Source organism: Podarcis melisellensis (genome assembly GCF_964234715.1).
Source record: "Podarcis melisellensis genome assembly, chromosome: 13".
Lineage (NCBI taxonomy): Eukaryota > Metazoa > Chordata > Lepidosauria > Squamata > Lacertidae > Podarcis > Podarcis melisellensis.
The window spans coordinates 36,810,026-36,829,010 of record NC_138545.1 but is presented as its reverse complement, the minus strand read 5'-3'; the positions used below and the strand labels follow the sequence as shown (position 1 = coordinate 36,829,010).

General features: G+C 46.6%; 1 protein-coding gene across 1 annotated transcript; it reads right to left on the bottom strand.

Moving 5' to 3' along the window:
* Positions 1-2,774: 2,774 nt before the first annotated feature.
* Positions 2,775-18,027, bottom strand: G6PC3 (glucose-6-phosphatase catalytic subunit 3). Its single transcript, XM_081884273.1, is given in 8 exon segments — positions 2,775-4,589; positions 6,294-6,435; positions 8,002-8,120; positions 9,738-9,828; positions 13,398-13,504; positions 14,975-15,205; positions 17,829-17,959; positions 17,962-18,027. Coding segments are annotated over 8 exon segments (1,236 nt in total). The 5' UTR covers positions 18,016-18,027; the 3' UTR covers positions 2,775-4,228.
* Between the last annotated feature and the right edge of the window lie 958 nt (positions 18,028-18,985).

Below are 18,985 nucleotides of genomic sequence, written 5' to 3'. Positions count from 1 at the left end.
AATTGTAGTCCAAGCTTGGGAAACACTGCTTCAGTGAATTGAACACAGCAACAGGGAACCTGCAGCCTTCTAGGTGCTATTGGACTACAACTCCCTCCCCATTGGCTATGCTGATGGGAGATGAAGTCCAATAGCAAGTTCCCTTTTGCCGATTGAACCCAATGAGTGTCCTTAGCTGAAGTGCCGTCAAGGTAGCTCACTGGTTTGACACGAGCCAAGGTAGATGTCTGCTAGTGCAGAATGAAGTGGGAGCAGAGGTGTAATAAAGAGCAGGGACAATGAGGAAGCCTCTTATTTGAATCAGGGCTGTGGAGTTCGCTGTGGTCAGGTCTGTGGCTGGTCATAGAGAGAGGCAGTCTCCCAGGGTGCTCAAGTCCTTCCTGTCCACCCACAAAGGAGATGCAGGCGTTTCCTTTGTCCTCGTGAGCAGGCAGTTCTCTGACCCACATCTCCTTTTCGCAGGTCCACCAAGGGGCTTGTGGAAATCCGCCATGCAGGCCCAGAGCTCTGCGCAAGGCTGCATGCTTGCTTCTGTCCCTGTGGCTAAACTCTGCCTTGCACACTGGGGCTCCCACATGTGGATGTCAAGCAGCAGCAGCATGTTGGAGGGGAGAGGGCGAGCCATGGATTTTCATGTGCATTGTTGTCATTCCCCCCGCCCTTCTACACTGCACATGTTTTGTGTCCAGTCCTCCTGTTTCTGCACCGACGTAGCTTTTACGTTCATGGTTTTCGTGAATGCAGGTATCAAATGAAATCCCACCGTTTGGGATTGTACGGCTCATTCACTCAGAGCAATAGAAACTTCAGCTAAATCTGAGGTCAGGCAGTGTGTGTTCCGCAGAACTCGCAGGTAGGGCTTGTCACGTCTACATTTTTCCACCTTTTTTTTTAGGGTGGGTGGGAAGACAAATATCCACCAGCCATATTTTTCATCTTGGTTTTTTAAAAATTATTTCTAGGGGGAGGAGGGTGGGAAGTCAGAACTGGCCAAGAGTAGCAACTCCTTCGAAAAGCCATGAGTCTTTAGGACAACAGCATGGAACAAGTTGTGTGTTTGTGTGTGTGTGTGTGTGCGTGCGTTACAGCTCCTGTTTTGTGGAAGATTCCACACCAGTATTAAGTTGCCAAGGGGGCTGTTTTCATGGAGGGAAAGAGGGACTTTGTCAAAAAACACAACACCAATCCTCTAACCAGCCCCCTTCTCATGTTGTTGAAAGATGCCCCCACAAGTGGGAATAACTGTAATTTTATTTTATTTTTCCTGCTTTTTCCCTCCTGCTTTCTGTCTCTTTCTCTTTCTCTCTGTTTTATCTCGCTCTGGATACAATTTTCAGTTGAGTATTTTGTAATATGTTCCAATGTTTGTCCTTGTGTAAATAAAATTGTTTCTGGCAATATCCCGTTGTAGAATTGATGTGTGGAGGAGCTGTCTGGGCTTTTTTTCCTATGTGAGTCTTGTGTCCACTTCCCAGACTAACAGGACCCAGCAGCTAAAATGTGTGAATGTCTGTCCTGAATATCCCACCCGTTTCGCTTCACTGGATCGTCCCTGGTTCTGCTGTTGGCAGAGAGAAAGAAAAACTGCACGCACCTCTGAGGCAGGAGGCGTTTCTAGAACAAGAAAAGCCAACTTGGGACTGTGTACACAAACGTGCATTTAAGCCACATGACACACACATACCCCAAGAATCCAGGGAAACATAGTTTGTTAAGGTTGCCTTCCAAAGGCAACAATGGGGACAAAAACGAGATAGTGATTTGCTAGGGATACCAGAAAAGAGACAACCTATGCCTCTTTTGAGGGAAGCGGGTGGCGCTGTGGGTTAAACCACAGAGCCTAGGACTTGCCGATCAGAAGGTTGGCGGTTCGAATCCCCGCCACGGGGTGAGCTCCCGTTGCTTGGTCCCAGCTCCTGCCAACCTAGCAATTCGAAAGCACATCAAAGTGCAATTAGATAAATAGGTACCGCTCCGGTGGGAAGGTAAACGACGTTTCTGTGCGCTGCTCTGGTTCGCCAGAAGCGGCTTAGTCATGCTGGCCACATGACCCGGAAGTTGTACGCCAGCTCCCTCGGCCAATAAAGCAAGATGAGTGCCGCAACCCCAGAGTTGGCTGCGACTGGACCTAATGGTCAGGGGTCCCTTTACCTTTATGACTCTTTTGGAATTTAAAAAAAAAATCAAAACGTTCACAAAGCAGGAATACAAATGGGACCTGAAACAACAGAGTGCAAGGTGGGAGTGCTGCAGTTCAGGATTTGAACCATTCATGGATTCCCCCACCCCCACATTCCATTTTCCTTCCCCCTCTTCCTCTCTCTCCCACCACCTTTTTCTGGTCATCCAGTATTCTGTGCCCACTGAGCTGGCTTAGCCTTACCAATACCTTCCACCTGCGTATGCCATTTTGTCTATATAGAAGTATCCACATTTGGAGGGCGGATGCACTGCTAGTTTATCACCAGTCTTCCCCCAAACTTGTACACGTGTGAGATTTTGCCCCAGGACTCCCATAAATCCCCACTGGTTTTCTTTGGGTGTGAGCTCTGTCTGTTTTTCCACAGTTCTCACTAGTGGATATGCCAGAGGCGGAGGGGGGCAGCGCAAAACACAGTCTGAATGCTGTGAAAGCTTACTTGCAACAGCAGCTTTCTTTTTAATAAAAGACTTCTATATCCTGTGCTCCTTTTAAAAAACAAACAAAAAAAAGTCTAGCAACTCCTTCAGATTCCATTTCTTGCTGTCTCAAAAGCATGTGCTGGCAAATGACATGACAAGCTGTGAATGCAAACTTTATTATGATACCAATATTCAGGACAGATAGATACAGTGCTTTTTTTCTTAAAAAAAAATGTCTAGGGGTACTCTCATTTTCCTACTCCTATTGAAATACTGCCCCTCAATGAGGCCAGACTTAGATTCACAAAATGTTTAGGGGTATGCGTCCCCTCAGGAAAAAAAAATCACTGGATAGATAGATAGATAGATAGATAGATAGATAGATGATAGATAGATAGATAGATAGATAGATAGATAGATAGATAAGCTTTGGCAAAAACTGGAAGAAACAAAGGGAAGGAAATCTTAAGACTACGGATGGGGAAACCTACGTTGGATTTAACCCCAGCCAGCACAACCAATGGTCATGGATGATGGGAGTTGTAGTCCTGCAACAGGAAGAGAACCACAGATTCTGCGCCCTTGCATTAGGCATTGCTACCCAGTCACTTTTTCTGGTGTGCTGGACCCAAAATCCCAAGGCAGTCCCCCCTAATCCAGGCAGGTATGGCTTTTTGCGATTGCCGACACTGTTTTAAAACCATGGCTGTTGCTTGCAAAACAGAAAGATGGGGTGCTAATCCGTTGTGTTCAAGCAAGTTGGCGGGTTTCTTTAATTTTCTTAACGCACGTACAGTCATGATGGCTAAGTAATGTGCCGACAACGGCTGAAGGGAGGCAAAGGCTTAGCTAGCCAGCCTTAAAGGCTGTGCCAGTATATTGCGACTACAGTGCTTCCTAAGCAACTGGGACTTACCGTATTTTTTGCTGTATAAGACTCACTTTTTCCCTCCTAAAAAGTAAGGGGAAATGTGTGTGCATCTTACAAAGCAAATGCAGGCTGCTCAGCTATCCCAGAAGCCAGAACAGCAAGAGGGATTGCTGCTTTCACTGCGCAGCGATCCGTCTTGCTGTTCTGGCTTCTGAGATTCAGAATATTTTTTTTCTTGTTTTCCTCCTCCAAAAACTACGTGCGTCTTGTGGTCCGGTGCGTCTTATAGAGCAAAAAATATGGTGGGTGGAAAGCAATGTGTGATGAGGTGGCCTGTTTCCCCTTTGAGGGAAATCGGGGAGTTCGATTCTCCCAATGTTTATGTCTTACGGTCGTCCATGAAACTTATTTCCATAGGTATATAGTAGAAAGGGCTGTTGCAGTCACATCAAATCTTTGGGGGTGTTAAAATGCCTCAACACCCATTAAAGAGCAGAAAAGTGTGCAGTGGTTTGTTTTTAAAAATGGGATTCTCTACCTGGCAAAAAGGGATTCAAGGGGAGGTTGTGGGTTTTTTGGTAAGGCTGTTTTATAGACGAGGTCAGACTGAGTGAACAGACTCGTTTTACTTGAGGAAATCTCTCCTCTGTTGGAAAAATCTTACCTCACTCTGGGAGGAACAGAGGTAAAGCAAAGGGTTGCTGTGGGCTTCCTTGCCTATGTCTCCCCTGCCGGCTACTCTCGGTGGGGCGGCCCCGTGCTGGAGGTCAGAGCGTGGAACGCTTTGGGGAGCAGTGCGATCACCACCCATGGGAAGATGGCATACTTCGCAAAACTCAGCCCGTACCAAAGAGCCACATTCTGCGGCTGGGCCACGTCGCTCAGCAGCCGCAGGACCACGAGGGACAGCGTGGCGCAGCAGAGCCTCTGGGACCAGCCGGGCCTCTCGCCTTTGAGCTGGGTGTAGTACGACGACTGAAAGGCCAGGCCAAGGCCAAGGGCAGTGGCCGTGTCGCGGCACAGGGACGAGAAGGGCCGTGTCTCCATGCGGATCCACTCTGGGTTCGTGCACCACTTGGTAGCGAGGCCGATGGACCTGGGAGGAGAGCAAGGAAGAGAAACAAGTAGGTCAGGCAGGCAGAGGGGAATGAAATTATGCAGGGCATACCAGAAGTGGATAGGGAAAAGAACTTTCTTTCTGCCTCTCTCATAATACTGGAGCTCTGGGCCACCTAATGAACCTGAATGCTGGAAGATTCAGGGCAGGCAAAAAGAAGAACTTCTTTGCCTAGTGCATAGAATAGGTTAATATTCTTTAAAATGTGTTTGTGGGAAGGGGGGTTGTTATGTACTGAGTTAGATAGGATCCAAAAGGCAATAGTCTGATTGGTTCTAGAACAATAGGGTCCAGAATGCAGCAGTCTGATTTGTCCACAGGAGCCACCCAATCCAGCTCCAGGTGGAAGTGAATCCGCAACCTGATTGGCCTACAGGTGAATCCCGGAATTAGCCAATCACGTGGGGCCCATTGTGTAAATAATGTATATAAAACAGACATTCTGGGGGAACTTCCATTCCTCCCACCACTATGAGCTGAATAAAGAGCATGAAATCCACTCTCGACTCCGAGTATATTTCAGGGGTTATTGTTTTGTTTTTGCTTTAACTCTTTAATTTTGTGCTTTTATCCTGTATTTTTAATCTTGCGAACCGCCCTGAAATCTTCGGGCAAAAGGCGCTATATAAATGTAATTGAAAATGATAAGAACCACTCTACAATTCTGTTTTACGATTCTGCAGTTTTGGGGACTACAACTCCCATCATTCCTAGCCAGCAGGACCAGTGGTCAGGGATGATGGGAACTGTAGTCCAAAAACAGCATTGTTGCGGACCAGGTTTGGGATGTAACACTAATGTAAGGGAACCAGCACCTGGGATAGAACTTAAGAGATATCCTAAGATTTCTGAAGCCAAGAAACTTGGTGCGTTGTGCTTTTCTTCATCTCCATTTTGAGAAGCCAAGCTAAGCTGACATTTTGGAGACTATAGCCCTATTTTGGGACGTTTTGAGGAAAAGTATTTCTAAGAGTAGTGATGTATGGAAGTGAGAGCTGGACCATAAAGAAGGCTGATCGCCGAAGAATTGATGCTTTTGAATTATGGTGCTGGAGGAGACTCTTGAGAGTCCCATGGACTGCAAGAAGATCAAACCTCTCCATTCTGAAGGAAATCAGCTCTGAGTGCTCACTGGAAGGACAGATCGTGAAGCTGAGGCTCCAGTACTTTGGCCACCTCATGAGAAGAGAAGACTCCCTGGAGAAGACCCTGATGTTGGGAAAGATGGGGGGCACAAGGAGAAGGGGACGACAGAGGACGAGATGGTTGGATAGTGTTTTCGAGGTTACCACCATGAGTTTGACCAAACTGCGGGAGGCAGTAGAGGACAGAGGTGCCTGGCGTTCTCTGGTCCATGGGGTCACGAAGAGTCGGACACGACTAAACGACTAAACAACAAACAACATTTCTAAGAGGCAGGAGAAATGGAGCAGTGTGAGGCGTTTAGAAAACCAGCTATGTGACCCCAAAATCCACCCGCCACCAGCTATGCAGGCGTCCTTTTGCTAGGCAGATTGCACCTCCATGCACAACGCCAATGAGATGAAAGTTAACATGTGCAGGAAGGGTGTGGAATGTAGAGTCGGAGGCACAGAACAACAACCGCCATCGCTGGGGGGGGAAAGAGTCCACGTGGATGGCCCTGCAGCCCAGTGTCCCGTCTCCCTGGCGGAAGGAACTCACCAGCTGAGATCTACGCCGAGAGCAACCAATGCCCAATAGGTCACGATGCCACTTAGCAGGAGAGACAGCGAGGCCCACATGAAGAAGCTGAGTTTCCTCTCTAGCGGGACGTGGGATTCTAGCAGCCAGCCCAGGATGATTGCTGGCAGGCAGTGAGAGACCCGGGGGGGGGGGAGGAAGAGGAGAGAAGTGAGAAAAGGGGGAAATGCAACATAGAGCCCCCAATTCTATGGCTGGGTTCTTCTCATTGCCCTCCATATCTAAGCCAGGAGTCAGCAGATTTTAGGATCCCATATTTTAGAACCCAGAGGACCCCCAACAGTAGCCAGATGCAAAACAGTGGCTCAGGAAGGTGAAGAATTAAGAGGAAATAATAATAATAATAATAATAATAATAATAATAATAATAATAATAATTATTATTATTATTATTATTATTATTATTATTATTTATTTCTACCCTGCCCATGTGGCTGGGTTTCCCCAACCACTCTGGGTGGCTTCCAGCAAAATATTAAAATACAATAATTCATCAAATATTAAAAGCTTCCCTAAACAGGGCTGCCTTCAGATGTCTTCTAAAAGTCAGATAGTTGTTTATTTCCTTGACATCTAATGGGAGGGTGTTCCACAGGGCGGGTGCCACTACTGAGAAGGCCCTCTGTCTGGTTCCCTGTAACCTCACTTCTCGCAATGAGGGAACCGCCAGAAGGCCCTCAGAGCTGGACCTCAGTGTCGAGGCTGAACGATGGGGGTAGAGACGCTCCTTCAGGTATACTGGTACGTTTTAGGGCTTTAAAGGTCAGCATCAACACTTGAATTGTGCTCGGAAACATACTGGGAGCCAATGAAGATATTTCAGGACCAGTGTTATATGGTCTCGGCGGCTGCTCCCAGTCACCAGTCTAGCTGCCGCATTCTGGATTAGTTGTAGTTTCTGGGTCACCTTCAAAGGTAACCCCACGTACAGCGCATTGCAGTAGTCCAAGCCAGAGATAACCAGAGCATGCACCACTCTGGCGAGACAGTCCGCGGGCAGTTAGGGTCTCATCCTGCGTACCAGATGGAGCTGGTAGACAGCCGCCCTGGACACAGAATTGACCTGCACCTCCATGGACAGCTGTGAGTCCAAAATGACTCCCAGGCTGCGCACCTGGTCCTTCAGGGGCACAGTTGCCCCATTCAGGACCAGGGAATCCTCCATACCCACCTGCCCCCTGTCCCCCAGAAACAGTACTTTTGTCTTGTCAGGATTCAACCTCAATCTGTTAGCCGCCATCCATCCTCCAATGTCCCTCTGTGTTCCTGCCTGCCTCCCAGTACCAGAACTGGAGTTTACACACAGATCCTTTGGCACATGTACGCCTAACCCTGTTTGCCCCTTGAGCGTTCTTGATTTCAGCGGCCTGATTAAAGAGGGAAGGGAAAAAGCTTTTCGCGATCACGACTGGGAAATCTTTGAATCTGAGGCAGAGGAGAAATTCTGAGCGATCCGAGAACACCTCTTCCCTCATTCAGGATTGTTTCCCACAAGCCTCTGTGGTTCGTTTCTGAGCCTGGCTACGGGGGGAACGTTAATCTCTAAACTGGACCTATAGCACCGTTAACGGTCCTCATGAAGACACAAAGCAAGGCCCTTCTGCAAAGGATGCTGGGATATCAAAGCACAGGCAGCAGAGATGGCCGCCGGACGCCACAGTGTACCCACCTGTCAAGATGCCGCCAACGACTTGGTGGGGGAAATGAGCAAGGATGAAGATGCGAGAGAGGCCTACAGCCAGCAGGAAGACGAGATAAACTGTAAAGGGCCCGGCCTTCACGACCCAGCTGTAAGAGGCAAAAAGAGTGGGGTTTTATTTATTTTTATTCAAATTTATTCTTTACCTTTATTTTCCTGCAGGAAGCTCAAGATTAGGGCTGATGGGAGTTGTAGTCCAACAACATCTAGAGCAGGCATGGGCAAACTCGGCCCTCCAGATGTTTTGAGACTACAATTCCCATCATCCCTGATCACTGGTCCTGTTAGCTAGGGATGAGGGGAGTTGTAGTCCCAAAACATCTGGAGGGCCGGGTTTGCCTATGCCTGATCTACAGGGCCCAAGTTGACTACCTCTTGGCACATGCCACTGACCGACCCACCCAATGTCAGCTCAAAAATTCACTGCACCTGTTTTGATTTTATGCACCAACATTACATAAAGGAAAAAGAGGTCAGGGAAAAGGCCAATATATACCGCATTGGCCCGAATATAAGCCACACCTTTATCCCCAAATGCCAACCATGAAAAGTTAAAGTGCGGCTTATATTTGCAACCTTAAAATAATTATCCAGTATGCAGCCAGGAGCACGGGGCAAACAGAACCAGGAGTGCGACAAAGCAGCGCCTGCCCTGCGCATATTCCCCCGTCCTCTCCCCCAAGAAGGGAGAGAGCAAAGAAGGGAGTGGCTTATATTCGAGTGCGGCTTATATTCGGGCCAATATGGTATGTGGACGGACTGCCCCTGGATTGAGGAAATTTACTTCTTTAAGTTCTCAAAGCTCTTAACCTAGCTCAAAGTTGTCATCTGAACTACCCGAATGTTTACCTGAGAATCAATCACAGCCAGTCTGTCATTTGAAAAACAAAACTTTAGATCTGTCTTGTGCCCCCAAATGGCAACTAGATATTCCACTCTAGTGACTGCAACCTTGGTTTAAGGAGCCATCTGGCTGCCTGGCTTATATATCTAAGTTTCTAACACTGGACCGCCAGTCGCTCCTAGGCTAACCTGCCTCGCAGGGTTGCTATGAGGGGGAGAAAAAGAGGGGAAGTGGAAAGGCCCATGAGCTCCTTGGAGGAAAGGCGAAATGCAAATGTAATAAGTAAGTAAGTAAGTAAGTAAGTAAGTAAGGTATACAATGCTATTAGCAGAGACATCACCTTGCCTTGCCAACAAAGGTCCGTATAGTTAAAGCTATGGTTTTCCCAGTAGTGATGTATGGAAGTGAGAGCTGGACCATAAAGAAGGCTGATCGCCAAAGAATTGGTGCTTTTGAATTATGGTGCTGAAGGAGACTCTTGAGAGTCCCATGGACTGCAAGAAGATCAAACCTCTCCCTGAGTGCTCACTGGAAGGACAGATCCTGAAGCTGAGGCTCCAATACTTTGGCCACCTCATGAAAAGAGAAGACTGATGTTGGGAAAGATGGAGGGCACAAGGAGAAGGGGACGACAGAGGACGAGATCGTTGGATAGTGTTCTCGAAGCTACCAGCATGAGTTTGACCAAGCTGCGGGAGGAAGTGGAAGACAGGGGTGCCTGGCGTGCTCCATGGGGTCACGAAGAGTCGGACACGACTAAACGACTAAACAACAACAACATACAATGCTATTGTAAAGTAAGAGGGAAGGGGGGAAGGGAAGGAGGACTGGGAATGTGAGTGGCTGAGATACAGAGACATACCTTTTGGAGTGCTGTGATATCCGTGCGGTCAGTGCGGTCACCACTGGCCACAGAGCCGTGCCTGTGATCATGCAGTGGCCAGAGGGGCTTCCTGCAGAAAAAAAGGAATTGGATTAGGGTTTTTTTCCCCTCTCTCTTTCTCTCTTTTAATCAGCATGCTTGGGAGACTGCCCTGCTTTGCAACAGACAAACCACAGACGAGTCGACCTTTCGGTCCCTGCCAACTCTGTAACCCAAGGCATGGCCTGGGTGGGGTGGAGTGCTGGAGACAGGCCTGGTGGTCTATGTGGAGGTTCTCCCCCTTGCTCTGTTGGCAGCTGGTCTGGGGCGAATCAAACGCCAGCAGAGAATTACCAGGAGGCGTTCCAGTGAAAACCACCAGCCCAGGCGATTTCAGAAAAGTCTCAGGCGAATTCCAGAAGGTCCACGGATACCTCAGAACCACGCAGCGCTTGGCCATCACAATGGAGCAAAGCAAACATGGGACATCCACAGAAACCTTTACCGAAACCTTTTTTAAAAAGTAAAAAATAAACAAAACCAGCCTGGAACAGTCAGCCTGCTGGCTTCTCAAAAGTTTGCGCTGCCTCTTGAAACCGTCAGGCCTCAACTATTTGCCTCCCTCACAGCAGCTCTAAGTTTATTAGCCAAGTACACAAACAAGCAGCTCCGTTCTACGTCAAGAGTTTGATCTTCCTGACAGATGTGGCATTCAATCTTCTCCACCGCAGGCCAACATTTCATTTTGCCGAGAGAGAGAGAGCTGGCCAACTATTCCTGTCCAACAAGTGGGCATGGAATTTTTATTTCTTATTTGTAAATGTGCCAATAACTCAACTTGGTTCGAACCGCAAGGACATAATCTTTCTTCATTCGGGGCCCAACTAAGCTCCCTTTGAGGACCTCTTATTTATTTGCTTAAGCTCTTTTTTGGGCTTCTTGAGTTGTAGCATGTTTATCTCACCATTCTTCCAAAGCAGGGATGGGGAACCTGTGGACTTTCAAGCAGAGACACTCCACCCTCACCCTGTCCTGTATTTTGGCAGAACAAAGGTGGCAACCCTACTTCAAATGTACAATACGGATGGGGTCCTGAGTTCAAGTGCTCGCCTGGTCATGCAGCCCACGGGCTGAGCAAACTCAATATCAATCTAATCAGTTTCACACAGTTGCTCTTCAATCAAAACGGGGAAGCGGGTGGAGCTTGCATGCCACCACGACATCTATAGATCAGGGTTGACGATTCTGTGAGACCTTCCGATGTTGTTGAGCTCTACCTCCCATCAGTCCTAGCCAGCATGGCCCAATGGTCAGGGAAGCAAACCAAAAACCAAAAAGACCCCCACAGAAGCCATACTGATTTGCTATTTCAGCCACATTTCCCAGCTAAAGAGGCCGATAAGTAGACCTTTTTTGAGATGGCTCCAATAAGCAGAGTTTGAGGAGCCTAGACGAATTTGCCAATGTTTACACAGCTAATAACTCTGTGCCTGGAAGGAGGCTTTGGAAAGAAATCAAACCTGCCTTCTGCTTGGATGTGCAAAGCTAATAGGCTAGCAGGCAACTGGCCTTCAAAGCAATTTATTTTGTGGAACCCCAACTAGCCCCTATTTGTCCTAAACTCCATGCCTCTGAGCCACAAAACAGCTGTACCAGCATTTTGCCAAGTGGGTGTGTGATATTTAATGCCAAGGATATCATATAACTTTAGAGCTGGAAGGACTTTTGGATCTCATCTAGTCCAGATGTCGGGAACCTGTGGTCCTCCAGAGTTTTCTAAACTACAACTTCCATCAGCCCCACCTAATACATCCAACATTCAGGGATCTTGGACAGTTGAATAACATTGGGAAGGCCACAGATTCTCCTTGCCCAGGGTAGACAATACTTACCTAGATGGACCAACCTCTGTCATGACATAAGGCAGTTTCTTATGTTACCTGTTCCATTCATTATTATTATATTTTGTTTGTTTATATGCCGCCCATCTGACTGGGTTTGCCCAACCACTCTGGGTGACTTCCAACAAATTAAAACCTCAAACCATGAGGTCGATGGAACATGCGGAAATGGCTAAAATGACCGGAAGAGTCAGAAATCAGGAAGACCAAAATTTTAATAAGGAATGGGGGAAATTTATAACTTATCTTAAAGACCATTGTAGACAATTAAAATCATTAGTAGGATTGGAATATCACTTGTAGTTTAAGGCTGAATTCTGGACATAATGGAAGAAGTAAAAGCTTTGGATTATCATAAAAGATGTGGGAGGAAATAATTAATAATAGGACCCACAAAGGGGAGGGATGGAAGTCCAGGAGATTCCTTGGAATCTTGTTTTTATGATTTATGTTTCATATATCTCTGTAAAATTTTAATTTGAAAAACCAAATAAATAAATTTTAAAAATAAAAATAAAACATCAAACACAGTGAAACATCAAACATTAAAAACTTCCCTAAATAGGGCCGCCTTCAGATATCTTCCAAAAGTCAGGTAGTTGTTTATTTCCTTGGCACCTGGTGGGAAGGCGTTCCACAGGGCGGGTGCCACCACTGAGAAGGCCCTCTGCCTGGTTTCCTGTAACCTCACTCCTCACAGTGAAGGAACTGCCAGAAGGCCCTCAGTGTCCGGGCTGAATAACGGGGGTGGAGAAACTCCTTCAGGTATGCAGAACTGAGGCCATTTAGGGCTCTAAAAGTCAGCACCAGCACTTTGAATTGTGCTCAGAAACCTACCGGGAGCCAATGTAGATCTTTTAGAACCGGTGTTACATGGTCCCGGCGGCCGCTCCCAGTTATCAATCTGGCAGCTGCAACTCGGGTTAGTTGTAGTTTCTGAATCACTACCACATGACTGAGACAAGCAATGTGTGAGGGTCCTCAGCAAGACAGCTTCAAGGTTTTTTGGGGGTCCTTGGGCAAGTTGTTCTCACTGCCCCATTCTTCCTTGTGTGGGTCTTTCTCCTCTTCTCCACTGATTCTGCTGCCACTCATTGGCTGACCTCTCCTTCTGGCATCCAATCAGTGCCATCGCCCAAAGTGGACAAGGCACAGGGAGGTCGTTTTTGCTCCTCTCACTGTTCACTTGGGAGCGGGTGAGTGAATAGGCAGCAACAGCGAAGAATAACAGAGCCAGGAAGCTCCAAGGATTATTAGTGAGCCAGAGTTGGACCATGGGCCTCAACAGGTACACAACAATGCTGAACCATCACCATTGGCCTGGTTACTTATGGACAAAGGTGTGCTGGGCAGTTCTTTCCCCATCCCTATTTAATCCTCACAACAACCCTGTGAGGTGGGCTATGCTGAGAGATAAGAGATAACTGACTTCATGCCTGAGTGGGGATTTGAACTCTGGTCTCCCAGGTCTTAGACTGACACTCTAACCACTAAACCACACCGGCTTTCTATGCTTTCTGCATTGCAGGCAGAGGAATTGCAGCATCTAATTCAACCTTTCATTTGTCCCCAAGACAGCAGGTGAACAAATCAAAAGATGCTGCCCCAGTATAACGTATTGAATTAAGTTGGTGGGACAGACTGCTTGCCTGTGTCTCAAAACTGATCGCCGCATGTAAGGAATTAAGGGCCCCAATCATTTTTCAACCACAAAAGCCCAGATTGACTGGCGTTTTGAACCTTCTCTTGAGCGACAGACCTGGCCCTGTTTCACAGCTTGCAGGGAACTGGCGGAGGGTGACTTCCTCCTTCCTTGAAAACCCAGACTCGTAGATCCACCAGAAAGGCCGTTCACCAAACAAAAACCTGTGGAGAGGGAGAACAAAATATTAAGAGATAACAAGGGACAAGTGGATTCATAGAATCATAGATTAGAATCATAGAATCATAGAGTTGGAAGAGACCACAAGGGCCATCGAGTCCAACCCCCTGCCAAGCAGGAAACACCATCAGAGCACTCCTGACATATGGTTGTCAAGCCTCTGCTTAAAGACCTCCAAAGAAGGAGACTCCACCACACTCCTTGGCAGCAAATTCCACTGTCAAACAGCTCTTACTGTCAGGAAGTTCTTCCTAATGTTTAGGTGGAATCTTCTTTCTTGTAGTTTGGATCCATTGCTCCGTGTCTGCTTCTCTGGAGCAGCAGAAAACAACCTTTCTCCCTCCTCTATGTGACATCCTTTTATATATTTGAACATGGCAATCATATCACCCCTTAACCTCCTCTTCTCCAGGCTAAACATGCCCAGCTCCCTGGGTTCAATGCTTTCCGAGTTCCAGGAGCTTTTAAGTTTACTTTTCATTTTATCTGCTGCTCTTACTGTCAACAGCTGCTTTTCCAGCCCACAGCAACCTTGTGCCTTCCAGATGTTTCAGACTGCAACTCCCATGATCCTCCGCATCCTCCAGTCACACTGAGCGGGACTGATGGGAGTTGTAGTCCAGAACATCTGGCGGGAACCTAGGTTGCAGAAGGCTGGCTGGTGTGGCCATTGTGAGCTTTTAAAACACACACGTATATAGCATTTTAGTAATTAGTATGGAAAATCCCTAAGAATTGTAAAGTGGGATGTCGCTTATTTAAACAAATAAATGGAAGGCAGCAACTCCTGCATGTTATCTCCCTTTACGTACATGCACAAGCACTGCCAACCCTGGTACCATGGTAATATTTATTGAAATCAATATTGCCATGGAAGGAGTGGCAGTTGTTAGAAGCTGGCGATGTGCACCAGGCCACCTGGTGGGTGTGGGGGTGTCTTACCTCACCATCCCCTTCTGGCCGAAGTAGCTCCAAGGCCTAATCAGCGTCCTCAAAACTGAGAGAACCGAACTTTGTTAAGGAATCGAAATTAACAAAAACGATACCAAAAGTCCCCAATTAAGGTGAAGTGACTTTAGAGCACTGATTTGCAGCTGCCGTTTTGATTTCCCACAATGCCCTGGACATAACGTGGCTTCAGGGGATTGTGGGAAATAAAAATGGCAGCTGCCCACTACTAATTAGAGTGGTGGTTTTGAAAAGAGGCCCAGGAGACAGTTTCAGAAACAGGCCCTGCTTTTAGGGATGCTTTTAGCCTACTAACATCAGAAGAGGGGGTGGCAGCTATGCAGTTAACTTTTCCTGAGGCGTGGCGCACTTTCAAGAGCAGCTGGGACCTATGGACAACTGGCCTTGCGTGGTGGCAGCTTCTCCAACCTTTTCCTGAGACCAAGAGTGAGTCCCAATGGTTATTAAAGCCTGGGACGTTTGTTTTGTGACCTTTCTCCTCTCACCATTTAGAGACTAAGTTGAGCCATTCTGAGATCAAGCCCAGCCAAAGGACTTTGACGCCAACCTTCCGGTCGAGCAGGAAATAAGCGAGAGGGAAATAAATGATGATGACGCTCTTTGGGTCACCCATGAAGGTCATCCAAAGCCAAAAATCCTCCAGCCCAGGCAGGCTCGTCTGAAGCACCTCTGCAAACCAGATTCCAGAGGTGTAGAATACGTCCATAGTGGTGAAGCTGGAAAAGATGGTGAGACTGGTTAGGATACAGGAAATGCTTACTGCGAAATCTTGGTGAGCTGGTGCCTTGATGCTGCAAATGGGGTCCATCCCATTGCCACGAACATGCTTAGTAGTCTGCCATGCCTGACTCAGAGGGACTGATGAAGTTGGGTGTCATCAGCATATCATCACACCTCACTGAAGATCTTTCCCAGATCTACTTTCCTGTAGATCAGGAATGGACCTTCCAGCTGTTGTTGAACTCCCAACACCCATCATGCCCAAGCCAGTGTTAGAAACTTAGGTATATAAACTAGGTGCCAAATGGCTTAAACAAAGGTTATAGTCACCAAAGTCACCAAGGTTATAGTCACCAAAATGGAATGTCTTATAAAAGAATGGAAACGGTTTATTGAATATTTACAATTATTGTATTGAATATTTACAATTCAACTGTAAACAGATAAGAGAATTGGCAGGATCACTGTAATAACGTGCAGTTTTATAAGAGTATATATTTAAAGTAGATGAATAAATGAGCAAATTAAGTTAAATTGGGTATGCAGAAAATATTAAAAAATAAATTTAAGGAACCGCAGAAAGAGGAGGAAGATGAGCTTTTAAATGATAAAATAACTGTGAAATTATTGAAATGTATTAAAACTGAAAATTATAAAAAAGACAAAACAAAATGGAATGTCTAGTTGCCATTTTCTGGGCAAGATGGCTCTGAAGTCTTGTTTTTCAAATGATGGAGTAACTGTGATTGATTCTCAGTTAGACATATGGCTAGTTCAGAGATCTAACTTGAGCTAGGTTAAGAACTCAGAGAACTTAAAAAAAGAAAAGCCACTTGATCCAGGGGCAGTCTACATATATATTGGCCTATTCTGACCTCTTTTTGTTAATGGGGACATGGACTGTTCATGACATAAGAATATTCTTCACATCTGTGAGCAGGGCAGTGGGGTGGGATAAGTGAAGGCAAGCTGCAACAATTAAGTATAGTGTCGTTTACTGCTCCTGCTCAGGCTGCACAGGAAAAGCATTTTGGCTCCTGAAATTTATTCTGATTGTGCGGATAAAACATAACAGAATTCTGCAGTACAGTGGTACCTCGGGTTACATATGCGTCAGGTTACATACGCTGCAGGTTACAGACTCTGCTAACCCAGAAATATTACCTTGGGTTAAGAACTTTGCTTCAGGATGAGAACAGAAATCATGCTACGGCAGCAGCAGGAGGCCCCATTAGCTAAAGTGGTGCTTCAGGTTAAGAACAGTTTCAGGTTAAGAACGGACCTCCAGAACGAATTAAGTACTTAACCCAAGGTACCACTGTATTAGTGTGCGACGACAGTCAAGATTCAATGATTCCCCAGGCATGCACTTCCACATGGTGATCTCAGGCACCCTGGAGCTTATAACCAGCAACAGCCCTGGGTATAAGCTCCACAGGTGAATGGTGCCTTGGGGAGCATCACTCTTTGTGGTGGGGGGGCAGCTCAGAGACCAGGGGTTGTCCAGAGGACTCCCAATGAGAGGAGACTGAGGGAACCCTCCACAAGGGAGGGTGTTCGAAAAAGGGTGAGTGGCTGCTTGCTCTGCAGACAAGGGGTGACATAACTGGGCTTCTGATCCCTAAAGGGTGTGACACAGAAAAAACATAGTTGGTTAAAGGAGCCGTGGACTCAAGAAGTTTGAAAACCTCTGGCCAGGGCTAGATTTAGGTTTGATGAGGCCCTAAGCTACTGAAGGTAATGGGGCCTTTTATATGTCCAGCTGTCCTATGTCAACAACAAATTGTCGCTGTTTTTTGTGTTGAATATATGCTATATGGTAATTTATGGACCTAATAGGTCCATACACAACACAAACCACTGTTGCTGTATGTAGGTTTCCTTTTATTTGTTTTTTATCTTATATTTTGGAAATGTACATCCAGGTTTTTTTCTTTTAAATTTTTTGGGGGCCCCAACAGAGTGGGACCCTAAGCTATAGCTTGTTTTAGCATATACGTAAATCCGGCACTCCCTCTGGCCTAAACTTAAAGCAACAAAGCGAGAGCAGCAGCCAGTAAGGAAACCAGAGACTTCCTGGTCCGTTATGGGCTCTTACAGCCACTACTCTAGTCCAACCCCGGTGGCTTCCTTCAAAGGATGCTGGAAATAGAAACATAGCAATGGCCAGGAGTCTTCATAGACGCCCCCTTAATCTCCTGGCACAACTACAACTCCCAAAATTCGTAGGAAAAAGCGGCGAACCCACAAGCCCCCAAAATACTCTTTAATGGGTGCCAGGAGTTACATTTGTTGTAAACTTAACATGGCTGGGTTTTCCCCCCACTCCATGTTCCCCCAAAGTCTTGGGCTGGTGATGTTAGGAAACATTCATATAATCGATTGCACTTTTCAAAAAGCTCAGCCTCATTGCTTCCATTAAAAGGATGCGTTTGCAAACCATTTTGGCTACCTAGACCGGGAAGCGAAAGTTCCCTCTCCCTTTTTTTTTTGCTCTTTTCCCTTCCTCCCCCAGCAGCCCTTTCCCTTATAGCTCTCCGCTGCCGCTCCCGACCCTCCTGCCTCGCCCCTTCCCACCACCATCGCACTTCGCATCCGCTCCACGCCCACTCCCATTACCTGCAATTGCCGGGATCCGCTTTGCCCACGACTTTGAATGGAAAAACTACATTTCCCAGAAACCTCAGAGGCGCGGAGGACCCGGCATCCGGCTTGGTTACCGGGCGGGGTAAGGGACATTCCTCCGAACTCTCACGCTGGCCTCTTCAGGGCTCGCGGGGTTTAGGCTCGTTTTATCTCGCATCATGCATTATTTTCTGGTGTGTCTCTAGTCTAGACCGCTCTGTGCATCGTTTACGTAGCTAAAATAAATAAATAAATACTGATCGCAGGAGCATTTTATTAAAATGCGATTTGAAATGACTACAGGTGTTCGCCCCCCCCCATCTGTATTGGATGGGCTGCATATTTATACAGTACAGTATATAGAGCAGCCTGCGTGAGCAATGCAATAGGTTTGAAGCGAAGGTGGGTAAGGCACATAGAAGATTTAGTTACAGATAGGTAGCCGTGTTGGTCTGCCATAGTCAAAACAAAAAAAATTCCTTCTAGTAGCACCTTAAAGACCAACTAAGTTAGTTCTTGGTATGAGCTTTCGTGTGCATGCACACTTCTTCAGATACCTGTGCATCTGAAGAAGTGTGCATGCACATGAAAGCTCATACCAAGAACTAACTTAGTTGGTCTTTAAGGTGCTACTGGAAGGAATTTTTTTTATAGAAGATTTAGTTACTGTAACAGCAACAATAACAACAAATTCATTTATATACCGCCCTCCCCAGCCAAAGCCGGTCTCAGAGCGGCTAACAACAGTAAAATAATACAGCATTCTAAAATCAATTCATTATAAGAATTCTAAGGTCTCAAAAATAAATGATCATTAAGTGCACAAGGTAAAACACACTTAAACATAGGTATATAAACCATATATCTGAAATAGTACAGGAGAGCAATCCTGAAGCTATCTTGATTCTTGTTTAGTCGTGCCCGACTCTTCGTGACCCCATGGACCAGAGCTCGCCAGGCACTCCTGTCTTCCACTGCCTCCCGCAGTTCGTGATTCTTAATGACCCCAAATATTTCCTCTGCAGAAGGGGAAACCTTTTCCCAGCATTTCTTTTCACTTACAAATCCTGCCTTAAGGGCATGTTTTGTAAGACGAATAGGGTGTGCCTGTGATCTGAATTCAGTAACTTAAGGTATTTAACATCTCAGAA